Raw genomic sequence first — 26,825 nt, 5'->3', positions numbered from 1 at the left:
ATCTCGCTTAAAGTGGACCCATTTGCTCTGGAGAAAGCCAAAGAGCTATACTCCAGGAGAGCTGGTAATTTGGCTAAAAGAATGGGGGGGGGGGGAATCTTTGTGCAAGCTGCAGCAAGGATGTAAGCCCTTACGTTGCACCAGCTCAGCAGAAATTCAGCATCCTCTGGAGATGCCAGTTACCCCACGCAAGGCCTTGCACAACTTTTGAAGATGTTGACTAGTGAAGGGGGCAGTGGAAGGAACAGAAATAGTAACATTAAACACAGCCTTATCCCTGACACCAAGAACACGGCTCACTCCGTGTCTAGTACTGACATTACCCAAACGACCTTGAAGCCTTAAGCTTTTCGTTCTCTGCGAAGGGCTTTCTTTTAAGGATGTAAGCAGCGCCCTGGCAAGCGAAACGGCCTGTGCAGCCATGCAGGACCTCTGAGCGTTTTTCCCAGCCCTACTGTGAATCCAGACCTTAAAGGGTAATTTGCCGTCATTGCAATCCCCCAATATTGCAGATTGGATGCAGGGAGCATCATTCACAAACACCCACTTCTGCGGGGGCAATGAAAAGGTTGTGCCCCCTCCTTCAGCAGTATCGCTCCTGGCTAGGTAGGGCAATGCTGCAACCACAAAACATCAGTGTTAACATCGAAGCCACGGCTACCATGTGCCAAAGCCCAAGCACACCACAGGCGGCTAACTGGTTTGCAGCTACGGAGCACCAACAGCCCTGTACTGCAAAACTGCCCTGGTCCTATAGCCATCGCACCACCCTGCCCGCTTTCCGCTCAGGGGCAATGTGTAGAGGCAGAGGAGCCGCCCCTGATGGGTACAAAGAGAAAGAGGAATGATAAAGAGTTTTTACGAGGGCTTAATTTCCGAGAGAGGCCTTTTACGGCTCCAGTTTCGGCAGAAGTGGGGAGCACGCCTGCGTGCCTGTCGTTGGCTTGGGTTACTTTATAGCCCCCTTGGGTTCCACCGAGAACGGCTGGTGATAAAAAGGAAGAAACTCGAAGCTGTGTGCTCCAAACAGCCACCGTTGCAGGATTTTGTTATTTTTTATTTTGATGAAAGGGAAGTGCCGGATGGGGGAACATTTAAGCTCCCTGCTGCAGAGACGGTCATGATCTACGCCCACTCCTCCTCACGGCCTTTCCCCCTCCCGCATCATCCACATGTTGGCATGCAAATAACAGTAAGGCACAACTAGAATTCGAGGCACATTCCTAGTCGTTGACCTCAGAGCGAGCAAAGCACTCTACTGAAAGGGCTCAGAGGTCTGGTGCAGGGCTGCACCAGGGGAGGCATGCTGAATGAACAGCAACGGAGCTGCAGCGGGCCACGTTTGTTTTGAAGCAGGGCACGGATCCCGAGAGTGGGAGAGGTCCCGTCCCCCACCGGGCTTTGTCACTATCTGAGAAACGAACAGTTACTTTATCGTTGACACCCACAGATGTTTCCCACGCTTAGTTTGCAGCTTTGGGTCACACCAGGACAAAATTTGGTGGCACAGGATGGTCCCAAAGGGACAAGAGGAGGGCGGTGGTAGGTAGAGACAACGAAGCACTTCGAAAACCAGGGGAGGAGACGACTCTTGAATCCAGTGCGCTGTACAGTTGGGGGCAGCACCAAGAACCACCACAGGCTCCCCAGACTAAGGTTAACTCTGTGTCTCACTTCCCATTCAGGAAAAACACACACATGGTGCAAAACTGGACCTGGTATATTGCGGGTCCCCCCCCCCCAACACACACAGTGGCACCTAACCCTGCCCTCTGGAGTGATTCACCCCACCCCACCCCGCAATATTGTGCCTTTACCTCCCTCCAACCCCTAGAAGCATTGCGTGCATAATCCCCTTTTTTGCCTACTCATCCTTACTCCTTGGGGATTTTCAAAGAACCCCCTCCCCCTGAATCACACGGATCTCCCCCTCCTGAAAAGAAAGGAGCTTTTGGAGAGTTTTAACTCTTTACTACCAATTTTCCTCTTACGCCAGCCAAAAATAATTACAGCAAGAATACGTTCCAGTGTGAAGGTCTTCTGGCGCTCTCTCTCCCTTGAGTTTTGGTTCTTTACACAAGTCAACGTTTTAAAATCTGAACAGGAAAGGGTTAATACTTTGAGGACAGGCCCCCATCCAAAGGAAGATCTGAGTGCGGAAAGTAAAAAAAAATTTCACCCTTGCAAAGTGAAATGGCGAACCGGCAGGCAAATAGAATCTGACCCCAGCCTCCTCCCCGCCCACCATTGACCCCGAGAGTTCCTCTCTCCTCCTCCAACCAAGGTACAAAAGCCCAGTTGCGCGCACAGGTGAAAAGAAGCAGTCGCTGTGTATTGCTGACAATGCCAACCCATCGTTTCAGAAGAAACCGGATCTTGGAAGCGACACCAAGACAAAAACAAAACAAAATCTCCGTTTCACCCTAAGAGGGAAAGAAAAAGAAAAACACAGGTTGCCGATATCGTCAACAAAACACACCATTTGTTCTCTAACATTTTTTTTACTACCTCCTTCTTCCAAGGAGTTACGGGCGGCCTATGTGCCTACGGCTTTTCCCAGCCCCCACTTTCCCATATACCATTTTATCACAACAACCCTGTGAGGTAGGTTATGCCCAAGCTTGCCTGCTGAACTCTACAGCAGAGTGGGGGTTCGAAGTGTTAGTACAACTACCACCATAACTTTTGCCTGGAGACTTTTAGCTGGGTAGCCGTGTTGTGTCTGCAAATAGAACAGTAGCATTTGAGTCCAGTGGCACGTTGGAGACCAACAGGAGCTCTGACTCTCGAAACCTTATACCATGAAAATCCCGTTGGTCTCTAAGGTGCCACTGGACTCAAATCCTGCCGTAACTTTCGGACCGCTCTCAGCAGGACACCCAAAGAGTCCAGGTCCCAACGCGAGATGCGAGTTCTCCGTTTCCAACTGGAGCAGAGAACAAGGCTAGACATTGCCCATAGACACAAGAGGGTTTCTACGTTGTAACCTTACCATCTAACTGGAGAGTTTCAAATACGAGCTGGAATTTGTGGGGGCTACCCTCTAAGGTATCATCTTTAATTTCTTCAACAGTTCTTTATTAATAACCTTGCAAAGTTCCTGAGACTTGCTGTGCCCAGAATTAATACTTGAACCAGAATTGTTCCAGGGAGGTGGGGGAAAAGAGAGGTACCCCAAGGAAATATTCAACTAGCACTGGGGTTGGAGGCGGTAGGTGATGCCACAGATATTCCCCCAGCTGCAACGATCTTTGAGCATGCATGGTGCATAAGTGCCTACACAAGAATAAAACCAGACGAGAGACTGGAGAGAACCGGATGTCCAGTGTGTTTTTCCTTTGCAGCAGCCGGGGAGGACCTGATACGTATCGGGATCATAGTGAAGGAGGACTGATTTCACCCCTCCCATGCCATTTTCTCAACCTCAAACGGCTCCCCGAGCTGCTATTTGCCCCATTGTGGGGCAAATGTATAGGTTATACCTGTGCATTATCCCCAATGGGGCAAATATTAGTAACATTCAATTTATATACTGCCCTTCAGGACAACTTAATGCCCACTCAGAGTGGTTTACAAAGTGTATTATTATCCTCACGACAATCGCCCTGTGAGGTGGGTGGGGCTGAGAAAGCTCAGAGAGAGCTGTGACTGACCCCAGGTTACCCAACTGGCTTCAAACGGAGGAGTGGGAAATCAAACCCAGTTTTCCAGATTAGAGTCCTGCCGCTCTTAACCACTACATCAAACTGGTAGCAGTGTTAAGGGAGGGGGGATTTGTGGTCAGGAAAACAATGTGAGGAGACATGTTAAACTCCATTACTGTATGTTACAGCATTGTTCTGAATATGGCCTCTTGTAGCTACCATTCACAAAGATAAACTGTGCCAAAAGTCCTAGCCTGGATTTCTCACCATTCTGTCTGGTCTGACCTTGTCTTTTGTATTGCCTGAATCCTGTGGTTGTGTTATTTTTCTTCAATCACCTTGGGGAATGTTTACACGGTCATTAGATAGGGAAGTTTCACAAGACAGAGCATGAAACATCGTGAAGCAAGACTTCCCCGCAGAGATCCTCGGGAACTCTGTGCCGCTACCTAGATCCTCCCTAGAATACTAAATGTGAGGAATCGCTGAGATTAAGCATGCTCTCTCCGCAGGATCTCGGAAAGAGGGGGGCAGATGTGTGTATTTATTTACTTTGTTTATACCCCATTTTCATTCCAATGGGGACCCAAAGTGGCTTGCAAATTTCTCCTCTTCCCCATCGGATCCTTAAAACAACCCTGTGAGATAGAGTAGGCTGAGTGCGTGTCGCTGTCCCAGGACATCCAACAAGATTCAATTTGTGCAGTTCCACCTACCTGTGCATCCCGATTACAGCACAAGAGGGTGTGTATCCCCAACCGCAGACGGCACGGATTCCAGGCTCCCTTTATAGATGGGAGTACGCTGGCCAGAATCTTCCCTTTATGTCAAACAGAAAAGGAGAGCTGCGTTCATACCACACCGACAACAGAGATTTGATTTTCTCCAAAAGGCGATTCACACATTCATGGTTCGTCGCTTTAAGGGCTCGGCTGGATGTGCGAAGTGTCTCCTTTTGAAAAGGATTAGGTTTGAGAGCACCAAGCTTCCGTGGCACCAGAGATTAATCAGCCATCCCTGCTTCACACATGTAGTTTATCCGGTGGTTGGAACGAGAATGTGTGAATTGGCCTCCACCAAGCTAATTAAAACCCCCTGGCCCAAGTCAAACAATAATTGGCTCAGGGCTGGCCTCAGTGCAACCTAGGAAGAAAAAGTGCTTCCTCCATCACTTTATTAAAAAAAAGAGCAAAATCCTCTGTGGATATTGACTGTAGGGTTGAAAAGAAATCCAGCAGGCTAGCCAGTTCAGCCCGTCTCTCCAAGTCAGAACACCAGAGGCGAACTGGGAGGAAAAAAAGGGGACTGGAAAAAGCACCACCCACAAGGAAGGAAGGGAGGAAGGAAGGAAGGAGCCTGTTTAGCCAGCAAAGCACATCCTTCCTTGTGTGGGGCAATGCTGTGCTGTGCACATCCTTCACAGGGAGTGGCAACACACTGCACCTCACATGGAGAGGTGGCATCTTAGGCTATTAATCCACGACAACTTTCCCCAATGGCCAATCTTCTACAGGTAGGGTTGCCATTTCCAGGTAGGGAAATAGCTGGAGATTTTGGAGGGGGGGAGCTTGGAGAGGGCAGCGTTTGCAGAGGTACTGGAGCTCAGCAGGTTATAATCCCACAGAGTCCACTGTCCAAAGCAGCCATTTCCTCCAGGGGAACTGATCTCTGTCACCTGGAGATCAGCTGACATTCCGGGAGCTCTCCAGCCACCAGCTGAAGGTTGGCAACCCTATCTACATGCCAGATGTGACCAACTAGGTTGGATCCTGCAGCTCTGCTCTGTTTGAGGGAGGCACTTTCCTCTGGTGCAAAGAGTCTTTCCTAAGACGCACGCACTTCTGTTAACAGGACAGGGATCTGCGGAATCTAGCCCACTGCTTCCAAGACCCACAAAGGGGCCCGATCCCACAAAGTACTTACGGGGCAGCTTTCTTCTTGGCAAGTGCCCGGTGGCGGGGGATCAGGATGGCAAACACAAGGACCACCAGTAGTAGCAGCACCGCTGGCACGGCCACTGCTAGGGCCAGCATCGGGGTGCTTTGCGTCAGCACGGATTCTGCAAAGGAGGGAGTCAAGAGTCATTAGGGCAGAGCCCAGCATGCAAGCACCATCCCCTCCAGCAGAGGGCAGCAGGCATCCATTCACATCGACAGGGTTTCCCATTTGACCCAGAAGTTCCCTCTTCATTGTTTTTCCTTTTTTTCGAGGGTGGTAATTGGGTGAAAAGACGTCTGGGAAAGATGGCTTGGGAAGTTTGTGAAACAGGTCAGAAAAGAGTTATTTTGTCTAAAACCTGCAGAATTCAGAAGGCACAACCCAACCGAGGGATCTGAGTCCCGTGGCTCCTTAGAGGCCAACAAGATTTCCAGGGCACAATCTTTCGAGAGTCAAAGCTCCCTTCTTCAGATCGGACCGTTGACTCTCTAAAGCTCATACCCTTACCCTGAAAATCTGGTTGGTCTCTAAGGTGCCCCTGGACTCAAATCCTGCTGTTCTTCTGCACAGACCAACACAGCTACCAACTTGAAACCCAACCAAGGTTAGTCATGGCTAAAATCCATTGCAACCAAAAGGGCACAAATTAATCAAGACTGGGCTGCATTCCATGGTTTTCAAAGTCTTGAACTTTAGGTTTTGTTTGATTAAGTCCAAGGTCATCCAGCAACACAAGTGATATGTGGCTGACAACTCCAGGCTGGAAAATTCCGGGAGATTTAGGGGTGGCACCTGGAGAAGGGAGAGACCCAAGTATGGTGTACTGAAATACAGTCCACCCTCCGTAGCAGCCATTTTCTCCCGGGGAACTGATCTCTGTAGTTTGGATGTCAGTTGCACTTCTAGGAAGTCACCAGCCCCACTTGGAAGTCGACATTGCTATAGGGGCTGATACACAGAGATCAGTCCTTCTCAAATTACAACATGGTAAATAATATATGGATTTTTTTTTTACAAAGATGCTATAAATTGGGAGTGGTGTAGACTTCTACGAATTTCTCATAGCTCAAGGGAGGGAGAACTTATGGTTGTGGGCCAGACACCTCAAAACAAGAACCTGCCATTCTGAATTGGTCCACTCCAAAAGTACCGTAATAGGTAGCCAGATGCTTCTACACACACACACACACACACACCCAAGGCACAAAAGAGAGGTCCATCCCTGTTCTTTGCATTTGGTGTTCAATCTCATGCTGTCTTTGTAGCTATGGGAGGGGGCATTTGATGGCAGCTCCCCTCCCAGGATATATCATGCCCCACCACTGAATTTCCAGTGTTCAATTTTTCAAAAGGCAAGTCTATTGCCCTTTTCGTTGCAGAGACATAAAGTAAAATGTGTAAACCGTTTCTGTCTGGATGGCCGAGACAGAATGGGGGCAGGGAAACTGCAAGACGGCAGAAGCTGAGTCACTCTGGCCCTTCCTGACTGCATTCCTGCTCATCAGCTCAGCCCTTTTCCTTTCTTTGCTTTTGTCGTGTTTGCTGTTGTCATGCACTGCTTCTTCAACAGCCTAACCAGAACGCTGCCATGGGTGAGGACAAACAGGTTCACTAGGGCAGCTGCTCGACTGCATAAGCTGGGCCAGGACACTTCTGGGCCTTGATGGATAGGAACCAGGAAAAGTCTTAGCTAAGTATTTTTTTGTTCTTTCAAGTTGCCTGCTGTGGATTTCCTGGTGTCATTAAAAAAGAACCACTGAAAGAACCACTGCGTTAGAAGAAGTCGGGGGATTTGTTGCTAAGTATACAATAGTTTTCTCCTCTTTTAATGTTCGCAGTGACAAGGGAAAATATTAGGCAGAAAACCTGAATGAGGTTTATGCTGTTTAGGGGTTAGCTTCTCTGTTTTCATGGGAAATTTGCCGCTAGGGGAGAGGGGAAGAGCAGAAAAAATTCCCCATTAGCCTGACATTGGGTTTTAACCATTACATGAAATCCACCTTGCTGTTAAGTTGCCTGAGTAAAAGACTGAGTGCCTCTGAGCATGTGCAGTATGCCATTCACTCGTCGGCTCTTGGCATACATAAATTGGAGATGGAAGGCACTAAAAGCTTGACTACATATCACATTTAGCACACAGTTAATTTCCATGTGGTTTTAAAATATTTTTTTCCAAGTCTGGTAAACAGCCCAGCTCTTCAAAGGCATGTGACGGTGACTATACACAGATACCATCTGGTCACATCCTTAGTACTAACGCTAATACAACTATTCCATTTGACAGCACCAGCCCATAGGCTGGCCGGCTCAAGAGTGGGAAATTCCAGGAGATTTGGGGAGTGGGGCCTGAGGAGCGAGGTGGGGGGGGAGAACCTCAGCTGGGTATAATGCCACAGAGTCCACCTTCGAAGGCAGTCATTTTCTCCAGCAGAACTGAGCTCTGTCATCTGGAGATGAGCCATAATTCTGGGACATCTCCAGACCCCACCTGAAGGTTGGCAGCCCTATGACATCACTGGATCCATCAGATGACATCATCAGGTCCTACCTCATCAGTCTCAGGGTTTAGGATGATGGAGACTTGGCAACTCTAGCCTCCCCCCCCCCCATGCGTTCATGCTCCCTTGTGTGACAAATTGTCTGGCTATGGGCCTACTCTGTACATGGCCCCTCTATTTGAGCATACTGTTGATGAACCTGCAGCAAGGGTTCCCAGGTGCCTGGGGGTTTGCACCCTTGCCCGCTGATCTACCAACGATCGGCAGGAGGTGGCAAGCCCCCTGGAGGTTGGCTGCCACCAGCAGGCACCCCAGGAGCACATGCTGAGTGCATGCTCCCAAGGCACGATGATGTCACACACACACGCACACACGGAAGTGATGTCGTTGCACTGGCTGCGGGAGCATTCCTGTGTTTCGTTTGGGGCTGATTTGGGCCCCAAACGGTCCAAATCGGCCCCACAGAATGCAGGAGCACTCCCATGGTTGGTGCAATGACATCACTTCCTGGTGTGTGTGTGTGACATCATCACGCACGCGCTGGACAGCGCACATTCGAACACCTACACACTGATGCCACAAAGTGAGTGCCACGTCTCCCCACCCACTCCTGGCAGGAGGCTATAGGGACCTGGCAACCCCCAAACGGGGTGGGTTTTGTGTCAGGAATGATGGGGAAAAGGAAATAGAGAAAGGCGTCCTTGTTGGGGACTGGTGCCTTGCCCCAGTAGGAAAGGGGGCGAAGAGCCAAAGAGCCAGTCTAAGGTGCTTCAGGGTCTAAACTGTGCCCCTCCCCCCAAACAAATAGCCTGCCAGACGGAGACCAGCTGCTACTCACGGAGTGTAAAGCCACGCTCGCTCCCCTCCACAAACAGGCGCAACGACTTGGTTTTGGTCAGCTGGGGCAAAGTGGGGTGCCGGGCCTGGCAGTTATAGGTTCCTGCTTGCTTCCGGTTCACCTTGGGGAGAGTTAGGGAGTTGGACGCCACAACCCAATCGTCGCCCTGTGGGAGGAAAAATCCGTTAGAGCCGAGCATGACATCCGGGTGGGAATGGAAGAAGAATCGTGTTCAGATATTGGGACTTGGGGAGAGGGGGGAGCTAGCTGTGACAGATAACAACATTCGATTCGACCCTTCAGGACAACTTGAGGACCACTCAGAGCGGTTTACAAAGTGTGTTATTATTATCCTCACAATAATCACCCTGTGAGGTAAGTGGGGTGAGAGAGCTCCGAGAGAGCTGCAACTGACCCAAGGTCGCCCAGCTGGCTTCAAGCGGAGGAGCAGGGAATCAAACTGCCTCTCCACATTAGAGTCCTGCCGCTCTTAACCAACACAAGCCAAATGCTTGGCTCCCAATAACTTAATTAACTAATTTATTTATTCATTTATACCTCGCCTTCCTCCCCAACAGGGACTCAAAAGTGGCTTACATAATTTTCTGCTTCTCAATTTTATCCTCACAACAACGCTTGCTAAGAGCACATGGCTGGCTAAGGTTACCCAGTGAGCTTAAATGGCAGAGTGGGGATTCGAACCTGGGTCTCTCAGATGCTAGTCCAACAGGATTTGAGTGTAAGCTTTCAAGAGTCAGAGCTCCCTTCTCCAGACATGGGGACTCTGACTCTTGAGATCATACCCTGAAAATCTTGTTGGTCTCTAAAGTGCCACTGGACTCAAGTCCTGCTGTTCTACTGCAGACCAACATGGCTAACCACCTAAAACCATCCTAGTTCAACACTCTAACCACTACACAGCACTGTTATTTCAGGTTCAAAACGGCCATCAATGTCAGAGCACTGACCAGTCAGTTTAGTGTCTTTAAAATTAGCGGCTTGGATCATATGAATGAATGCAAGCTGGAATGAAAGCAAGCCAGAAATTCAAGGCGGGAAGTGGCAAGTGGCACGAAGGAGGCCTTCCTCTGCCCACAGGTGGATGGAGTATTGTGGGAGTTCTACTCAAAGGAGAAGTGTTTGGGTTTGAGTCTGCGTGAACACAGAAATCCTCTCCTTAGTCAGATTCACAACAGCCTCACCCCTATGAAGCCCGAGGGTTCCTCACCTCCCAAAATCATGTGTTAGCCACGAATGTTCTGGCACGAACGTTTTGTATATGATGAAGCAAACAAGGAATTCTCAGCAGCGTCTGTGCTTAATTCTCCCTACTGCTTTAGCTGATTCTCAGTTATAAATCCTACTTTCCCCCTTCAAGTCATTTTTATTTATTTATTTTTTTCTAGGCTCCGAGTCCTGATGTAAGCCCAGTTGAGGATGGGAAAGGGAGCCCAGTAGGGTTGCCAGCCCCGCACTGGGGACAGGGGAGTCCCTGCTCCTACCCTCCGCCTCCCCTGCTCCTGCTTACTTGGCCAGTGGGGGGAAAAGGCGGGGAAACATGCTTCCCAGGGTGTGCTCCTTGGCAGCACTGTGTGCTCCTGTGCTCTGCAGCAGGCCAGTTTGGACCTCAAACAGGCCAAATTGGGCCTGTTTGGGGCCTAAATTGGCTCACTGTGAAGCGCAGGAGCTCTCCAGAGCCCTCCCCGCAATGCTCCTGTGCTCTGCAGTGGGCTGAATTGGACCCTTGGGGGCTGAAATCAGCCTGCCGCAAAGTACGGGAGCACTCCAGGACCCATCATGCCACCCGGCAGTGCTCCTGCACTTTGCAGCAGGCCGATTTCGCAGCGGAGCGTGGGAGTGCTGCGGGGAGGGCCCTGGAGAGTTCCTGTGTTTCACAGGGGGCCAATTTAGGCCCCAAACAGGCCCAATTTGGCCCCAAATGGAGCTCTCCCAGAGGCGGCACAAGGCCCTGCGTGATGTCACTTCCTGGAAGTGACGTTATCACGTCGCCTGGGAGTGCGCACAAAGACAGCAACAAATGTGAGTGCCAGGTCTTCCACCTCCTGCCCGGAGGGTGAAGAGACCTGGCAACCCTAGAACCCAGGGTTTTCCATTTTTTAAGTGTCATAGCGGGAGCAAATCAGTGAAGCCGTGGCAGCACGCAGGTGGCTGAGTGAACAAGGTGAGATTTTGAAGGAATATTCCCCCGGCCATCCACGTTTGAACGTTCTACCAAAACACCAGACAGACGAATATTTTGCACAGCTTTCGATTAGGGACAAAATCTCTTGGGTGTATCTCCACGTAATGCCTTGGGTCTCACCTCCCGGGTCCACTCATAGATCGGGTCCTTCGAGGCGTCTGCCGAACAGAGAAGTTCCAGGTCGGCACCTTCAAGCACTGTGATGGTGTCTCCAATGGTTCCACACCAGGTATTTGAACGAGTCAGGAAGATGTTGTGAAGATCTGTGCGGGGAGAAAGCATTCATAGCATTCTCAGATTCTTGTGGCTGAGATTCTGCTGCTGTCGGAGTAAACCAAAGACGGGTCGGCAGGATCTGAGTCCAGCGGCACCACAGAGACCAACAAGATTTCCAGGGTGTAAGCTTTCAAGTGTCAAAGCTCTCTTCTTCAGATACAGGGAGGAGTGGAGATCCCTGAGCCTTTATACCTCATTGCAACTCTCTTCTTTGCTTCACCTCACCTACCTCCTAACTGGTATAAAGGCTCAGAGCTCTCCACTCCTCCCTGTGTCAGAAGAAGGGAGATTTGACGCTTGAAAGTTTACACCCTCGAAATCTTGCTGGTCTCTTAAATCCCCCTATTGTAGACCAACATGGCCACCTACCAGAAACTTATTTTCAAAGGTGGGCTGATACTACAAACATATATTGGCTTTATACCAGTCCAACTGTCTTCCTTCCTGCTTCTCCTCCGCTGCAAGAACTCTGGGAAGTAATTTTGGGGGGGGGGGGGAGCTAAACATTTGCTGTTAGAGATCCTGAGCCTCAAACTTAGAGAACTACAATTTACACGGAGGAAATGACTATTTACATGTAAGAGCCAATGTGGTACTGTGGTTAGAGTGTCAGACTAGGATGTGGGAAAACCAAGTTCAAATCCTCACTTAGGTGTGACGCTCACCAGGTGACTTTGGGCCAGTCACACGCTTAAGCTCACCCACCTCACAGGGTTATTGTAAGCAGGGCCGTAGTATTCATAAGGCTGACTAGGCCGAAGCCCAGGGGCTAGGGTTCCCAGCTCCAAGTCGGGAAATTCGGGGGGGGGGGGTGAAACCTGGAGAAAGCGGGGTTTGGGGAGGGAAAAGACCTTGGCATGGCATAATTCCATAGAGACCACCCCCAAAAGTAGCCATTTTCTCCAGGTGAACTGATCTTTGTAGCCTGGAGACTGGTTGTAATTCCGGGAGATCTCCAGCCACTACCTGGAGGCTGGCAATCCTACTAGGGTCCCCACAGGGACTAGGGGCCCGCCAATTTTTTTTGCTGAGTCGCACCCCTACATAAATGACAATTAATTGATTCTCTAATATAACCTCTATTAATAAGATAATTAACTGCTTCTTATTGAGGTGAAACAAATTGTCTCTTATATTTAATAAATTATCCATAAATTATATATTTTTAATAAATAGTAAATTTTTAATTCACTTCAAAATGTTACGGTATTGAATGATTATAGCCCCGAAATGTGCTTTCCGGAAGAGTTCTACTCATGCAATACAAATATCGAGAATAGAATTCTTCAGGAGACCCTCAAAAGGGATAAGGGGCTACGTGCTGCGGTCTAGTTCCTACCGTACCAGGGTCAGGCTCGCAGCTGTAGTGGGGTGAAAGACTGAAGTGCCAGAGAGGGCCCAAAATACCTAGGGGCCTAGCCATAGGTTAATGCGGCCCTGATTGTGAAGATAACAATGGAGCGAGAACAACGTTGCTGCTCTGAATCCTTTGGAGGAGGTCAGAATAAAAAATGTACTAAATAAATAAGGCAGAATCCGTACTATCTGTAAATAGTGCCAGCAACTTTGCGATATGCTTTGGCTCTTTAGAAAGTTTTTGGCAGAACTGGTTTGATCTGGGCACCTCTGAGATCACAATTCATTCAGTATCTGAAAGCCTCTATGCTAAGTTTAGTAGGGTATAAGAGTACTGCCAAAAAATATAATAAACTTAAAAAAAAAGTTTCAGAAACATTGAGTATCTGCTGGATCCTATCCAGACAGCTCTATGCCCTGCATCCATTTAGGGAGAGGTGCCTGTTTGCCCCAGAACAGCAAACAGATCCTAAGCCAGAAACAGTGGAGCCAGCAGATAAACCAGCGAGAGAACTGCAAGTACGGAAAATGCGGGAAGGTATAAACAGGGACTATCTGGAAGCTTGGACAATCAGACTCTCTCTACACAAGTCATCTTACACAAAGACACTCAAGTGTAGGGAGATGCAATGTCAGCCAGGAAGTGTAGTTTAAAAAGACAGAGCCAAAGGCTCTGTCAATTTCAACTCTCTACAGGAGGGTAGTTTAAATAGGCAGAGCTGGTGGAGATCGCTCCTCAGAGGATTTGTTAATTTCATCTTCCCCTCCCCAAAGGGGAGGTGAAATTGACAGAGCCTTTGGGGAGGCAAAGATGAAATTAACAAACCCTCTGAAGAACGATCTCCGCCAGTTCTGCTTTTTAAAATTACCCTTGTGTAGAGCAGTGGAATTGACAGAGCTTTAGGCTCTGTTCTTTTAAACTACACTTCCTGGCTAACATTGCATCTCCCTACACTTGAGCGTCCTCATGTAAGACGACTTGTGTAGAGAGACTCTCAGGCCAAAGGTTAGTATTTCGTTAACCTCCTTCTGTATAATGGTGGCATTTGGACCAGTCACCCTGCATGGAGGGAGGGCATCAAGCCTCACCTTGCTTCTAAAGGGATGGGAACAGGTTGCAGATGCCCAGGGGATGGGAAAAGTACTCTGGAGGGGGGATTATGGTGCAAATAGGTGTTTCTTGCAGGGCCGGGTCTAGAGGGGGGGCAGGGGGGTAGTCTGCCCCCGGCGCCGCCAGGGAGGGGGCACTGGAAGCAGCTCCCAGAGCGTGCAGGTGGCAGCATGGGCAGCCGCGCTGCCTTTTGCTTGCCCCGCGGGACAGGGGGCGGCTGGCTTGCCGCGCACCCCGTCCTGCAGGGCAGGAAAAGGGCAGCGCAGCCGCCCACGCCATTCACTTGCCCTGCAGGAGAGGGGGCAGCTGGCCGCCCCCTGTCCTGCGGGGCAGGTGCATGGTGCGGGCAGCCTCACAGGCTGCCGCGCTGCCTTTTGCTTGCCCCGCGGGACAGGGGGCGGCTGGCTTGCAGCGCACCCCTTGTCCTGCAGGGCAGGCAAAGGGCAGAGCAGCCGCCCATGCCACTCGCCCCGCAGGAGAGGGGGCAGCCGGCCGCCCCCTGTCCCGCGGGGCAGGCGCATGGCGCAGGCAGCCTCGCAGCCCCCCGCACTGCCTTTTGCTTGCTCTGCAGGACAGAGGGCGCGCGGCAAGCCGGTCGACCCCTGTCCCACGGGGCAGGCGAAATACAGCGTGGAAGGCTGCAAAGCCGACCACGCCATTCGCTTCTGAAGCGAATGGCGCGGGCAGCTTCTCAGCCCCCCGCGCTGCCTCCGGCGCGCAGCGTGATGACGTCATCAAAATGACATCATCACGCCGTGTCGGGAGCATGCGCGAGGGCCGGCAAGCATTGCCCCGGGCGCCGGGAGCGCTAGATCCGGCCCTGATTTCTTGGAAAGGTTTTGTCTTGCTTTCACCACTGGCCCTGGGAAAACCAAGTAGTTTGTGCCCCCTTTGTGTTGGTCCTTCAACTCACTGCTGTATTACCCTAGTCTATGCTCACGAACATAGATCAGTGGGATTGGTTTTCTCTCTGCTAACATCTAGAGGCAAGAACAGCAATGCCGCAAGATCCTAGCCCTCAGCATCTGTTCTTTACCACGTCTCTATCGCCTGCCGGTGGCCGCAAGAAGAAAACCCCACGTACATTCCACTTGTAGATCCTGTGCTGTGGAGGTGGAAGCGTTGCCGGTGGCATTGGAACTGGCACAGCGGTAGGGCCCGGTGTGCCAGGATCTCAGGTTGCTGATGCTCAGCAGGAGGCGCCCCTCTTCGTGGCTCACAGAGACGTCATAAAACCAGCAGCGCAGTTGAGTCTCGGAGTCCAGAGAGATCCAGGTGTGCAGCCACTGCAAAGGGAGAAGAGGGAGACCTCGTGATTTTTCACTACCCCCACAATTTTCACTGCCCTGTGCAGTCTCGGGTCCCCTGTGGCCTACATGCAATCCTGACTGGGAACAGCATTGGGAGCGCCAATCTGAGCATGACGGAACTCACAGGAGCACGGCCAGAGCGCTACAGGCTTGAAGTATGCTTCAGGGCTGTTCTGTGACTGCTAATACACATTTGAGTGAAGCCACGGCAATTACCGCAGCCCAGAAGCTGTCTAGGGTTCTTTCCTTTATGACTCCAGAAGAGGTTCCAATAGCCATGAAGTGGCCTGAAATAACTTCTGCAGAGGCGTTGAGTCTCAAGGAGGAAGGAGGATGTGCCCGAATAAGGATCCCTTAATTGGCACAGGTCTTCTGGTGCCGATTTATGTGCTGTGCGGGCCATAATATCCCAGCGCACACACGTTTGGTCATTACTACCCTTCAACGTCTCGGTTCCATATCCCGCCGCACAGAGTTCCCGAGTGGCCACTGGGAGGCACTGATTAGCGCTTAGCCCAAATTGCTTCCCCTGAGCACCATTGATTTTAAAGATCTTCCCTATCCTTGGTCGGCTTAGTCCTGCAATGTCTGCTCTCGCTTGTAGCCACTCACTAAAGTCTAGAGATCTTTTCTTTAAGCGAGCAAATCCCAACATTGTGCCCAGGGCACCGAGGTGCCCTCTGATGGGTCACCTGGCCCCTGTTTGTTTCAAGAGCCTCGGAGATAAAATTCAAAAGATCTTGCGTGAAACTGAGAAAAAGAAAACAGGGAGTTTCGGGCAGCTCCCTACAAACTGGTAGACTAGAAAAGTGCTGAGCATTTCCCTGGCTTAGCTGCAGATATGGTCTTCCTTGTATCTTTGGGCTTGGAAATGTTTTTCTGGGGTCATGTCGTGAAACCAAACGGCGTGGCTTTCCTTGAAGAAAGAGTCAATCCCAACCTTCCTCCACCTTCCCCATCCAGGGGGGTTCTTTACAAGGGCACAGGATGCATCTGCAAGGACCAGTCTGTCCGGGGTCTGCATCCCAGCCCCCAGACTTGCCAGGAAGGAACAGTGGGAGGCAACCGGGAGGCAGCGGCCCTGCCGCCCCAGCCAGCAACCAGGTCCAGGACCTGCCTACTCCAGGGGGAAGGGGCGAAAGGCCAAAGCCTCAGGGGGCTGGAGGGAGCAGGGAGAGACCAGCTAGTCCCACCCTCCAGGGGGAGAAGAGGGAGCTAAGCAGGCCAGAGGGAAAGGGCCAAGGCAGGGGGAATAGGGGCCCAGCAGCAGCCCAAACAGAGCTCTTACCTGGCAGGGAGGAGAAGCAGCCACAGCAGCTCAGAGCCATGCCCCAGCCTCCACCTTGGCTTGAAGACAGCAGCCTGGCTCAGGAGATGCTCACAACCAAGCCCCTCCAGGTGGAGCTGCTGAAAGCATTCTGTGGGCAGAGCTGGGCAGCCAGCCAAGGGGCCACAGCTGGGCCTACCTTCAGTAATCAGCTCAGCCAGAGAGGCCTGGCAGCCAGCCAACATAACGCAACTGTTGCTGATCCAGGCAGCCCAGCCAGCTACCCCAGCTGCAGCAGCTTGAGACAGCCCAGGCCAATGCTGGGAGGCCAAGGAGGGGTGTGGCCTGGCAGGCAGGACCTGCAAGGAGGGCGGGGTGCTGAGAGAAGGCCCTATAAAAGCTGGCGGGGGGGGGGGGGGTTGGGTGTGAGTAAGGAGTGATGGTGTGGAGTGGAAGCAGAGCAGGGTGAGAGCAAAGGCTAGGAGGAGAGTGGATGAAGGAGGAGGAGATGGCAGAGACCAAAGAGGGTGAGTGGCACAGGTTGAGCAGGCCAGCGAGTGGATTGAGAGGGAGTCTGGGTGATGTATACCACCCCTCCTTCCACAGAGCAGGGTCCTGCAGAATCCCTGGCCCCCCTTTGATGTCAGGAGCAGACCGTGCAGCACCCCGCCCAGCGGCGGCCACTGCAAGCCCTGACACAGTCATTCAAAAATGCCTGCCTCTTGTTTTGCTAGGATGTTTGGCTTGGAACTGCCTAATGTTTTGTGGAATCTCCCAATGTTTTGGGATTGGCCCTGCCTGCACAGCAGCCATTTTGTGGTTGACTGCGCCCCACAGCAGCCATTCTGTGGTGGCGCCCACTTATCCTGTTTCAAAATCCCAGAAGTGCCCACGGGCTCAAGAATGTTGGCGACCTCTGCTTCTGGCAGCGCTGTCAAAAACAGGGCTTGGAACCTGCAAAGCATGCGCTGCGCACCCAAGCTATGGCTGATCTGCTTCAAGTCTCCTTCTAGACTATGCCCGGAGCAGTCTTCCACTACCACCCCTGCCTCCATTCATCCACATCTTCCATCTTTGCTAGCAAATCCTCCCAAACTTACAGCTGATCTCCAGACGACAGACATAAGTCCTCCTGGAGAAAACGGCTACTTTGCAGGGTGGACTGTCCCTTCCCAGGCTCCACCTCCAAATCTCCAGAACTGTCCCAACCTGGAGGTGGCAACCCCAAACCCACTACAGCCAAGCTCGTTTCAAACCAATTTAAACTCTTCTGTCCTGTCACAGGACTGTCCATCTCTGACCTCGCCCACCATCCTTGTCCATCAACGCAACACATCCGTATCTAGTTTATACCACTTTGACGTGTCATGCTTTTGCCCAAAGAATTCTGGCACTTGAGGGGACCCTAAAAATTCTCTGCTAAGGATCTGTAGCCCACTCACCGACCCCTCTGGCAGAACTACAGTTCCCAGGATCCTTTGGGAATGACTGTAAAAAAGGTTACTGATCTCAGAGGTGTTACGTCTTGTCTGCCCAACAGAGTGTTGCCACTAAATAAACATTGGGTCACATAAAAGCAGCTCCTTTGTTGACCAAGCAATCCTCCTCAATACTGGTTACTTATTTAAGCTCTCCAGAATTGCCAGCTCCAGCTTAGAAAATTCCTGGAGATTTGGTGGTGGAGCTTGGGGTGGGTAAAATGCCATAGATTCCACCTCTGAAACAACCATTTTCTCTTGGGCAAAGGACCTCTGTAGTTTGGAGATCAGTTGTAATTCTGGGGGATCTCCAGGCCCCACCTGGAGGTTGGTAACCCTTAAGCGGTCCCCAGTTCTGGCTGCCAGAGACAGCTTTGCCCTGTGGGCATGCCAACTGACCTTGTTGTACTTCTGGAAGAAGAATCCACTTAAATCCTCGCCTTCTTCATCCGTCAGGCACTCCATAGTCACGTTGCTGCCCTCGAGAAAAGGACCCTCCTGGGTACTGATGTGTAGGGTGGGTACCCCTAAAATTATGAGCAAGAGATGCATTCTGCCATTTCCCAACACTCTGAGCTAACCGGTCCGCCATCCCTATACTGAAACAGCCCCAGTACCCTCTCACTTGAGCCTAGGCTTATGTTCATTTGCTTCTTCCCAAAACACTTCCCCTGTCTTACATATTTCTTGATTTCAAACCTTTGAGGCAGGGAGTCGCTTCTTTTCTTTTATTTACCTTATTTCCTATTCTCTGTGTTTAATTTTAGTAACCCATGGGGGCTCTTCTTTCAAAGTCCCTGCTCGACCCTAAGACAAACGAAGCGAATGTCTCTCTGCATGCGCAATGTGATTGGAATACCTACAGCTATTCTCCATGCATTGGCAAAGGCTGGGGAGGAAGAAAGAGCGAGGCAGGCCCGAGGCCCAGAATGCCCGTTAGAAAGAATAAGGTTGCATAGTTCAGCCAGTTGGTAAATTAATCCACGGAAAACACTTTGATTGACTAAAACAGTGATGTGCACACACACGCACGGACGCACAGACACAATTATTCAGGCAGCAGATACCGACAGCCAGTGTGGAGCAGTGGTTAGAGTAGGATCTGGGAAACCAGATTTAAATCCCTACTTGGGCATGGAAGCTTAGTGGATGATCTTGGACTAGTAGCACACTCTCAGCCTAACCTACCCCACAGTGTTGTTGCGAGGATAAAATGAAGAAGAAAACAACGTAAGCTGATTTAGGTCCGCAATGGGGAGAAAAGCATGGTATAAATGAAGTAAATAAATTAAAAAATTAAAATACGACCTATAAAACTGACAATGGCGGCAACCATCTTAAAAGAGGCATTCCCATTGAGCCAGGTTTGTTTGTTGTTGTTGTTTGAGATATGCAAGGAGAAGAGAACAATGTAAGCTCGTTCAGGTCATCACTGGGAGAAAAAGGCAGGGTATAAATGAAGAGAATAAATAAAAAAATTAAAATATGGCCTATAAAACTGACAACGGCAGCAACCATCTTAAAAGAAGCATTCCCATGGAGAGAAAACCTGACGGAATGCCTCTCCTTAAGACGATGCCTGCCATGATACCTAGTCCAGAAGCAGAGTTTACTTTTTTCCTTTAGCAGGGTTGTTTTCCCTATTATGCAAATGCCTGCAGATAGAATCAGGTCGCAAATGCCTGCAGATAGAATCAGGTCATTAAGCAGTTAATTCATCAACCAAAATCAGTATGATTGACTTCGATTGTTTTTAATTGGGCAACAATCCCAGTAATCATCATGCCTGGCCTTTGTATACAACCCATGTAGGATCACCATCCCCTTATCCAAAAGGCGGAGAAAGAAATTCGGCACCAAAGGCCACCTGGTGAGTTCCTGGCAGACATAAGATTCAAGCCAGGTTTGTTTGTCATTGTTGTCTGAGATATGCAAGGTCACTTCCTGTGCCACAGCAACGCGGAGTAGTTAACCCATTACAACTCCTTTTCATGTTGATCTGTCCCATTCACCTTCCTACAAATGCTCTCAACCCCCATTTCACATGGAAATTGGGCCTGGGCCGGGAAAGAAAGTTGCCACTTTAAAAAATTTACTGGCCCTGCTCCCCTGCTTAACAAAACACCCCAGAACATATGAAGGCAACCCTTCCCCCACCATTGAACCTCATGCCAAGAAAAGTGTTACCTGTTAACGGTAAGATTTGAGTCCAGTAGCATCTTGAAGACCAACTAGATTTCCAGGGGGTGAGTTTTCATGAGTCAAACCTCCCTTCATCAGATACATTTAGAACCCTCCTACTAAATGTAACTGAGGAAGGGAGCTTTGACTCTGGAAAACTCACATTCTGGAAACTTACAGTGAAATCCTACACAGAGTTATTCCAGTCTAAGCCCACAGAAATCAATAGACTTAGACTGGAGTAACTCTGCTTAGGATTTCACTGTTGGCCGTTAAAGGTGCTACAGGACTCCAACCGTGCACCTCTACTGCAGCCCAACATGGCTACCCACCTGAAACAACCTGTGAATGCAAGATTTGAGTCCAGTGGCCCATTAGAGACCAGCAAGATTTTCAAGGGTATAAGCTTCTGAGAGTCAAAGCTCCCTTCTTCACATCTGAAGAAGGGAGCTTTGAATCTCGAAAGCTTACCCACTTTAAAAATCTTGTTGGTCTCTTAAGGTGCCACGGGACTCAAGTCCTGCTGTTGTACGGCAGACCAACATGGCTACCCACCTGAATCTACCTGTGCGTCAAGACCTGAGTCAAACGTGGGTGGGCGGGCAAGATTTGGGGTCCAGTAGCACCTTAAAGACCAACTAGATCCCCAGGGTATGAGCTTGGGAGCGTCAAAGCTCTCTTCCCAGAGTCAAAGCTCGTTTTTTCAGTTACATTTCGAAGTGGGACTACGCAGGGTTCTAACCGTATCTGGAAAAGGGACCTTTAACTCTCCAAAGTTCAGACCCGAGAAATCTAGTTGATCTTTAAGTTGCCACTGGACTCCCATCTTGCTCTTCTACCGCAGACGGAAAGGGGCCTCCCTACCTGTTAATGGTGGTTCGAAACACAGGAGTCGGAGCTGGGGAGGTGGGCGGCGATCCCCCTACGAAAGCCGTTTTAGGGCCGCAACCCGAGACCGCCCCGGCCCCAGAAAGCCAGCGGCGGTGTGACTTACCGGCCCAGGCTGCTCGGAGGGTCACCGCCAGGGCTGCAGCCAGCAGGCAAGCTCGCCGCGGGAACTGCGCCATCGCCGCTCTGTTTGGCGTCCTGCGAAAGTTTCCTTCGCCTCTTCCTGCTCGAAGTCTTCGCGGGCAGCAGCGGAGCAGGAAACCACCAAGTGCAGAAAACAAAAAGCTTGCAAAAGGAGAAGCGCTCAGCCGCACGCGCTGCGCGGGGGCCCCAGATCCGCTCGAGGGCGCGGGGGCCAAACGGGGCGACCAGGCGCCGCTTCCTCTCCGTCCCTTCGCCGCCTCGTGCGCCAGAAGAGCCGCCCTCTCCCCCCAGCAGCCAGCCAGCCACCCACAGCTGGCTTCTGGCAGCTGCAGAGGAGTCGCCGGCGGCTCCACAAAGGGGCGGGGAAGTTAATAGCAAACTAAACCGGAGAGGCCAGTTCAGGCGCTGAGTCGCTTCGTGCAGCTCCTGACCCGACAGGCGCAGAGCGAGGGGAGGGGGAGGTGCAGGAGTTCAGGCGCGAAACCCAACAGGGAAGGCTGGAAGAAGGGCTGCCAATCTCCAGGTGGAGCCTGGAGATTGCCCGGAATTGCAGTCGACTCCAGACTACGGCAGGACTTCAGACTACGGCAGGGTTTGAGTACAGTAGCTCCTTGGAGGCCAGTCAGAGCTCCCTTCCTTCTTTGGGTGTCTGAAAAAGGGAGCTTTGACTCTCAAAAGCTTGCACCCTGAATATCTTGCTGGTCTCCAAGGTGCCTCTGGACTCAAATGTGCTGTTCTGTTGCAGCCCTAACATGGCTACCCACCTAAAACTATCCTCCCAGCTACAAAGATCGGTCCGCCTGGCAGCTTTGGAGTGGCTTTATATGCCGCTGAAGCCCTTTCCCGTCATCAAACCTTGCCCTCTCTCAAGCTCCACTCCAAAGTCTCCAGGAGTTTTCCAATCAGGAGTTGGCAACCCTAGTTGGAAGGAAGAGAGGAGGGGGGGGTGGGAGGGGAAGAGGTTCTCTTGTCTTCCCACCACGAATTTAGCGCATGGGGTGGCGGAGCAGAGTTGCCTAACCTGGGAATAGCTGGAGACATGGGTGGGGGTGAAGAGCGTGATTCTAATCAGGACCCCTTTGGAGAGGGGAGGGGTTGCTTAAACACAATGAAAAGGGATTGCAGTTGGCATGCCTTCCCCCTCCTTGCCTTTCTGTAACTGTCCAAAGTGGAGCTACGCAGCACGTGGGATGGAGCCGGTCCCAGAAACTGGGGTGAAAGAGGATAAGTCAACAACACAGTTCCCCAGTAGGATTCCCTGGTTGCGCTTTGCTAGGAGTGGCTGGAACTGTTTAAATGGGGCAGTGTGATGTGCCATTGGCAGCAGCTCACATTTGGATGGCGACTTCCAGAGGCGAAGCTATGTTAGGGGAGGAGTTGTGACTCAGCAGACCGACATGTGCTGTGCACACGAAAGGTCTCTGGTTCAATTCTTGGCATGTCCAGTTAAAAGGATCTTGTTGTAGGAGAGGGGGAAAGGCCAAGACTTTGGAGAGTTGCTGCCGGTCAGAATCTAGACAAACCTGACTAAAGGTCTGACTCAAGATACAGCATCTTCGTGCGTAGTCTGGTCACAGCAAAGGCGTAGTGTGACGTTGACTAATATATTTATTGTAGCATCAGCTTTCGGTGGACCACAGACCGCTTTATCCAATGCAAATTGGAAATTCTTATCTGGGTTAACTATCCAAAGTCCAGCCCAAACAGATAGCTTTAGCAGAACTTTCTATAGGTACTGAGACCTGGTCTCTATGCGTAAGAGAATGCGCTGATCCAAAGGCACCAAATTGTACAGCTTCAGACCAGACTAGGAATAGTTTAATGGAATATGCCTCTAACAATTTTTCAAAGAATCCCTGTTGGTAAAATAGTAGAGTCCAGTAGTACCTGATGAAGAGAGCTGTGGTTCTCGAAAGCTTATGCTACAATAAAGTTGGTTAGTGCTTAAAGCTGCTAATGGACGCTTTACTATTTTGCAGCTACAGACTAACACGGCTAACTCCTCTGGATCCCTGTAGATAAAGAACTAGCACAGCAGAGAGTTGGTTGAGCTTGAGTCGCTCCCCCTGACAATTTTTTTAAACTATGGGGACTTTAAAAAACGGCATCCCCTCCAGCCATGACCCAAAGTGGTACAATCCAGTTGATCTCATTCTTGCTGTAGACTGGACAATCTGGTACAATCCAGTTGATCTCATTCTTGCTGTAGACTGGACCTGGACTTGTGCACACCAGATAGCAGGAGGAAAATGTTTCATTAGGGAGCCTGAGGGGTAATCACCAAAAATGGTTCCACAGAGCTATAATTCCTGTGAAACTCAGCAAAGAGATCCTCTGATGGTTTCCTTGGAAGTAAGATCTGTTCTGTAAATGACTCACCCCTCCCCGACACAGTCCCTTTACATTTTGCTTCTTCACTTTGCTTCTCTGCAGATCTCAAAGGTCTGCTTAATTCAGGTGTCCTCCCGTCCTCCTTCCTTTAGACCGAAAGAGAAGGACTGGATCAAGAGCGTTAATCCTGAGACTTCGACCCACTACGAGGTGCTGTTTCAAATGGGGGGAAAAATGGTGCTCAAACAAGACAACATGAAGAAGGAGCATGTTGGCTGGGACTGAGGCAGAACGGCTGCGGGGAATTCTCAAATATATTATTTCAAACCAGAGTTTGGGAAGGAACGGATTTTTGAAAGATTCTGGGGTGGTAGGAAGATCAGGTTTCCCTTTGTATGGGAATTTCCATTAGACCTTTGTCCTAGACCGCTGGAGGGAAGTTATCTTGCATCACCCATCCTCCCCCTTAAGGAGGCACGCATATTATGCAAGCACACCAGCAAGTTTATCTGAGTTTTCTTCCACCCTCTTCAAAGTATGCAGTGGAGCAGAAACAAAAGTAAAACTGATTCTCCTCTGTCAAAACAGAGAGCGTTGCCAGCTCCCTCCTCCCCCATCGCCACTCTGGACTTCTGGTTCTTTATCATCTGCGTGATAGGCAGAAATCCAGCGGGTATGTTATTTTTCAGTACGGACAGGCAATGGCTGGTGAGTGCTTCGCCTGTAGAATATCTGCCTTTCACAGAGCAGCTAGAGGCCTAGATGTCCTGCCAAAGGAAAAAAAGGGGGAAACGGAGGGAGAGGACACCCTTTAGAAAACCACACACCTTTCTTTTTCATATGGAACTCAAGCAAGCCAAAACTGCATTCACACAAACCAAACATCACTGATTATTTTAGGGTTTAGTCGGGAGCAATCTCAGAGACTGGCTTATGCACTGTTCTTCTTACTGAAACAGGCGCGCCCCACCTTTCCCACACAAAGATTGTGTTTACTAAAGTCATGTGAGGCCATAGAGAGAGACAGCGAGAGGTTTGATTTCCCTAGTTGCTCAACCTTTGTCGTAGATTAGAACATCTCACAGACAGGGCTGGGCCCAGAGGGTAATAAACATCTCCTTGCAAGAGAAGGTGGTCACAACCGCTTTGAAGGCAAGGGGTCAACGGGGCCATGTCTTAAAAAAAAAACTCCTTTTAACTCAAACTGGAGGGGTGGGAATGCATCTTTGTTAATTTTGAAGTGGCCATGGTATTGCTCTAGACTTTAGGTATCTGGACAAAGGGAGTTTGGGGTCTTGAAAGCTTGTGTGTGTGTGGTGCCCTCAAGTCATAGCTGACTCATGGCAACCCCTGGTGGGGTTTTAATGGCAAGATACTAACAGAAGTGGTTTGCCATTGCCTGGCTCTGCAACCCTGGGCTTCCTTGGAGGTCTCCCATCTAATTACTAACTAAGGCCGGCCCTGCGTAGCTTCTGAGAGCAGAACCACAAGTGACAAAAGGCACAGATTGGACACTTGTCTGCTTCCCTCAAGTTTTGATGGGAAATCTAGGCAGCTTGGCGGAATGTTGGACAAGTGACTGTTGAAAAGTCCATTGGACAGCAGTCAGAGAGCCAAGCTGCAAGACCAGGATGCCTACATTTCCCATCAAAACTTGAGGGAAGCAGACAAGTGTCCAATCTGTGCCTTTTGTCACTTGTGGTTCTGCTCTGAGTTCTGATGAGGTCAGGCTCTCCTGGGCTATCCAGGTCACGGCTCTAGACAGGTGTTGCTCTAGATTTTAGGCATCTGAACAAAGGGAGTTTGGGGTCTTGAAAGCTTATACCTTGAAAATCTCGTTCGTCTTTGAAGTGCCACTGGATTCAAATTCAGGCTGCGCAGAAACTTTTTGAGTTGTCCGCTGATGAGGGGAAAAAAAATCCTACCAGCTTGCAAACACAGGTGTGATGTAGGCTGAAGAACTGGGGCAAGTTCAAAAGTTGGCAGCCCCATGGGCAGGAAATAAGACCAGAGAACTGGGTGGCAGCTGTTTTGTTCTAAGAGCAAGACATGGAAATTCAAGACGGTCACTGGAGGGAGATGTGCTGAAGCGACATCCAGTTTAATTTTGGATAGTCCTGCCAGCTCGCACAGACTGTTGAAAAGCCCTTACTCGGCAGGGATGGAGGGGTGTGAAGTTGAAAATGTAACCATTTCCTAGTGCAAGGCCGCTCCAGAGGAGGACCTTCCAGCAACGGGTGTGGCGAGCAGCGACCTCTAAAGTGCTGATGGTACAGCAGGGAAGCATTTAAGCACTTGATCCCTGGAGGAAGCTACTAGTACAGAGATAACAGCCTGCTGTTTTTTAAAAAAAATCACCGGTATTCGTGGGAGGAATCAACCATTGTGTCGAAATAGACATCAGCCTCATTGACCCATCAGTGCTTCTGTGGTTAGTGGAAAGGGAGTTCTTTGTGCATTGCCAAACCATCGGTACAGTCAGAATTAAGGGACACCCATTCTGCCCTTAGACTTCCGATGCTTGAATACGCATGAAGCTACCTTATCTTGAGGCAGTCTCTTGGTCTATCAAGATATGTATTCTGGCAGCAGCTCTCCGAGGTCTCAGGCAGGGCTTTTTTTCAGCCGGAACGCGGTGGAACGGAGTTCCGGCACCTCTTGAAAATGGTCACATGGCCGGTGGCCCTGCCCCCTGATCTCCTGACAGAGGGGAGTTGAGATTGCTGAGCAGCAATCTAAACTGCCCTCTGACTGGAGATCGGGGGGGGGGGCGCCAGCCATGTGACCATTTTCACCGAGGGTGATTTAAACTTTTAAAAACTCCCCCCTCCTTGTTCCAGTTTACCCAAAGTGACATCATTGGTACCACCTCCCGCCAAGAGTTGCCCCCTGTGTGGGCAACCCGCTGAGTTCCACCACCTCTTTTCCCAGAAAAAAAGCCCTGGTCTGAGATCAAGGTCTTTCCCATTACTGCTACCTGATCCTTTTGCCTGGAGATGCCAAGGACTGAATCTGGGATTTTCTGCATCCAAAGCAGATAATATCACTGAACTAAGGCCTCTCCCCAGCTCATCCACGGACCCATGTTCCAAACCGGAGCTTGGAACCTATATAGTGAGAAGAAGAATGTGTATGTGCAAACTGCATTCCGAGCCAAAATTTCAGGAGCTAGGGGGTTATAGGGTTTCCAGTTCTGGTTGGGGGGGACGGATGAGATTTGACTCTTGAGCTCTTTAGATAAAAAATAACCACTGACAACCTTCATCGCCGCTCACCAATAGCAAGAGAGAAACTGACCAACTGAGAAGGGCCGTGGCTTAGGGCTGCCTAGATGTTCGTCCGTCTATCGGATGATGCAGCAT

General features: G+C 50.3%; 1 protein-coding gene across 1 annotated transcript; it reads right to left on the bottom strand.

Annotated features, from left to right (window-relative positions):
* Positions 1-1,949: 1,949 nt before the first annotated feature.
* Positions 1,950-21,466, bottom strand: LOC129343420 (sialic acid-binding Ig-like lectin 16). Its single transcript, XM_054999612.1, has 8 exons — positions 21,095-21,466; positions 18,319-18,446; positions 14,949-15,150; positions 11,242-11,384; positions 8,919-9,084; positions 5,568-5,703; positions 4,361-4,464; positions 1,950-2,423 (listed from the first exon to the last, which is right to left on the bottom strand). The coding sequence occupies exons 1-7, from the start codon at positions 21,165-21,167 to the stop codon at positions 4,374-4,376; spliced, it is 939 nt and encodes a 312-aa protein (XP_054855587.1). The 5' UTR covers positions 21,168-21,466; the 3' UTR covers positions 1,950-2,423; positions 4,361-4,373.
* Between the last annotated feature and the right edge of the window lie 5,359 nt (positions 21,467-26,825).

This window comes from Eublepharis macularius, chromosome 15 (genome assembly GCF_028583425.1).
Source record: "Eublepharis macularius isolate TG4126 chromosome 15, MPM_Emac_v1.0, whole genome shotgun sequence".
Lineage (NCBI taxonomy): Eukaryota > Metazoa > Chordata > Lepidosauria > Squamata > Eublepharidae > Eublepharis > Eublepharis macularius.
This window is presented reverse-complemented; position numbering and strand designations above follow the sequence as displayed.

Excerpts from the sequence above, each read along its gene's own strand:
- LOC129343420 (XM_054999612.1), bottom strand. The coding sequence starts at position 21,167 with ATGGCGCAGTTCCCGCGGCGAGCTTGCCTGCTGGCTGCAGCCCTGGCG. Across the intron at positions 9,085-11,241 it reads TCTATGAGTGGACCCGGGAG|GGCGACGATTGGGTTGTGGC; the intron begins GTGAGACCCAAG and ends TTCCTCCCACAG. Across the intron at positions 4,465-5,567 it reads GCCAAGAAGAAAGCTGCCCC|GGAAGATTCTGGCCAGCGTA; the intron begins GTAAGTACTTTG and ends TTTGACATAAAG.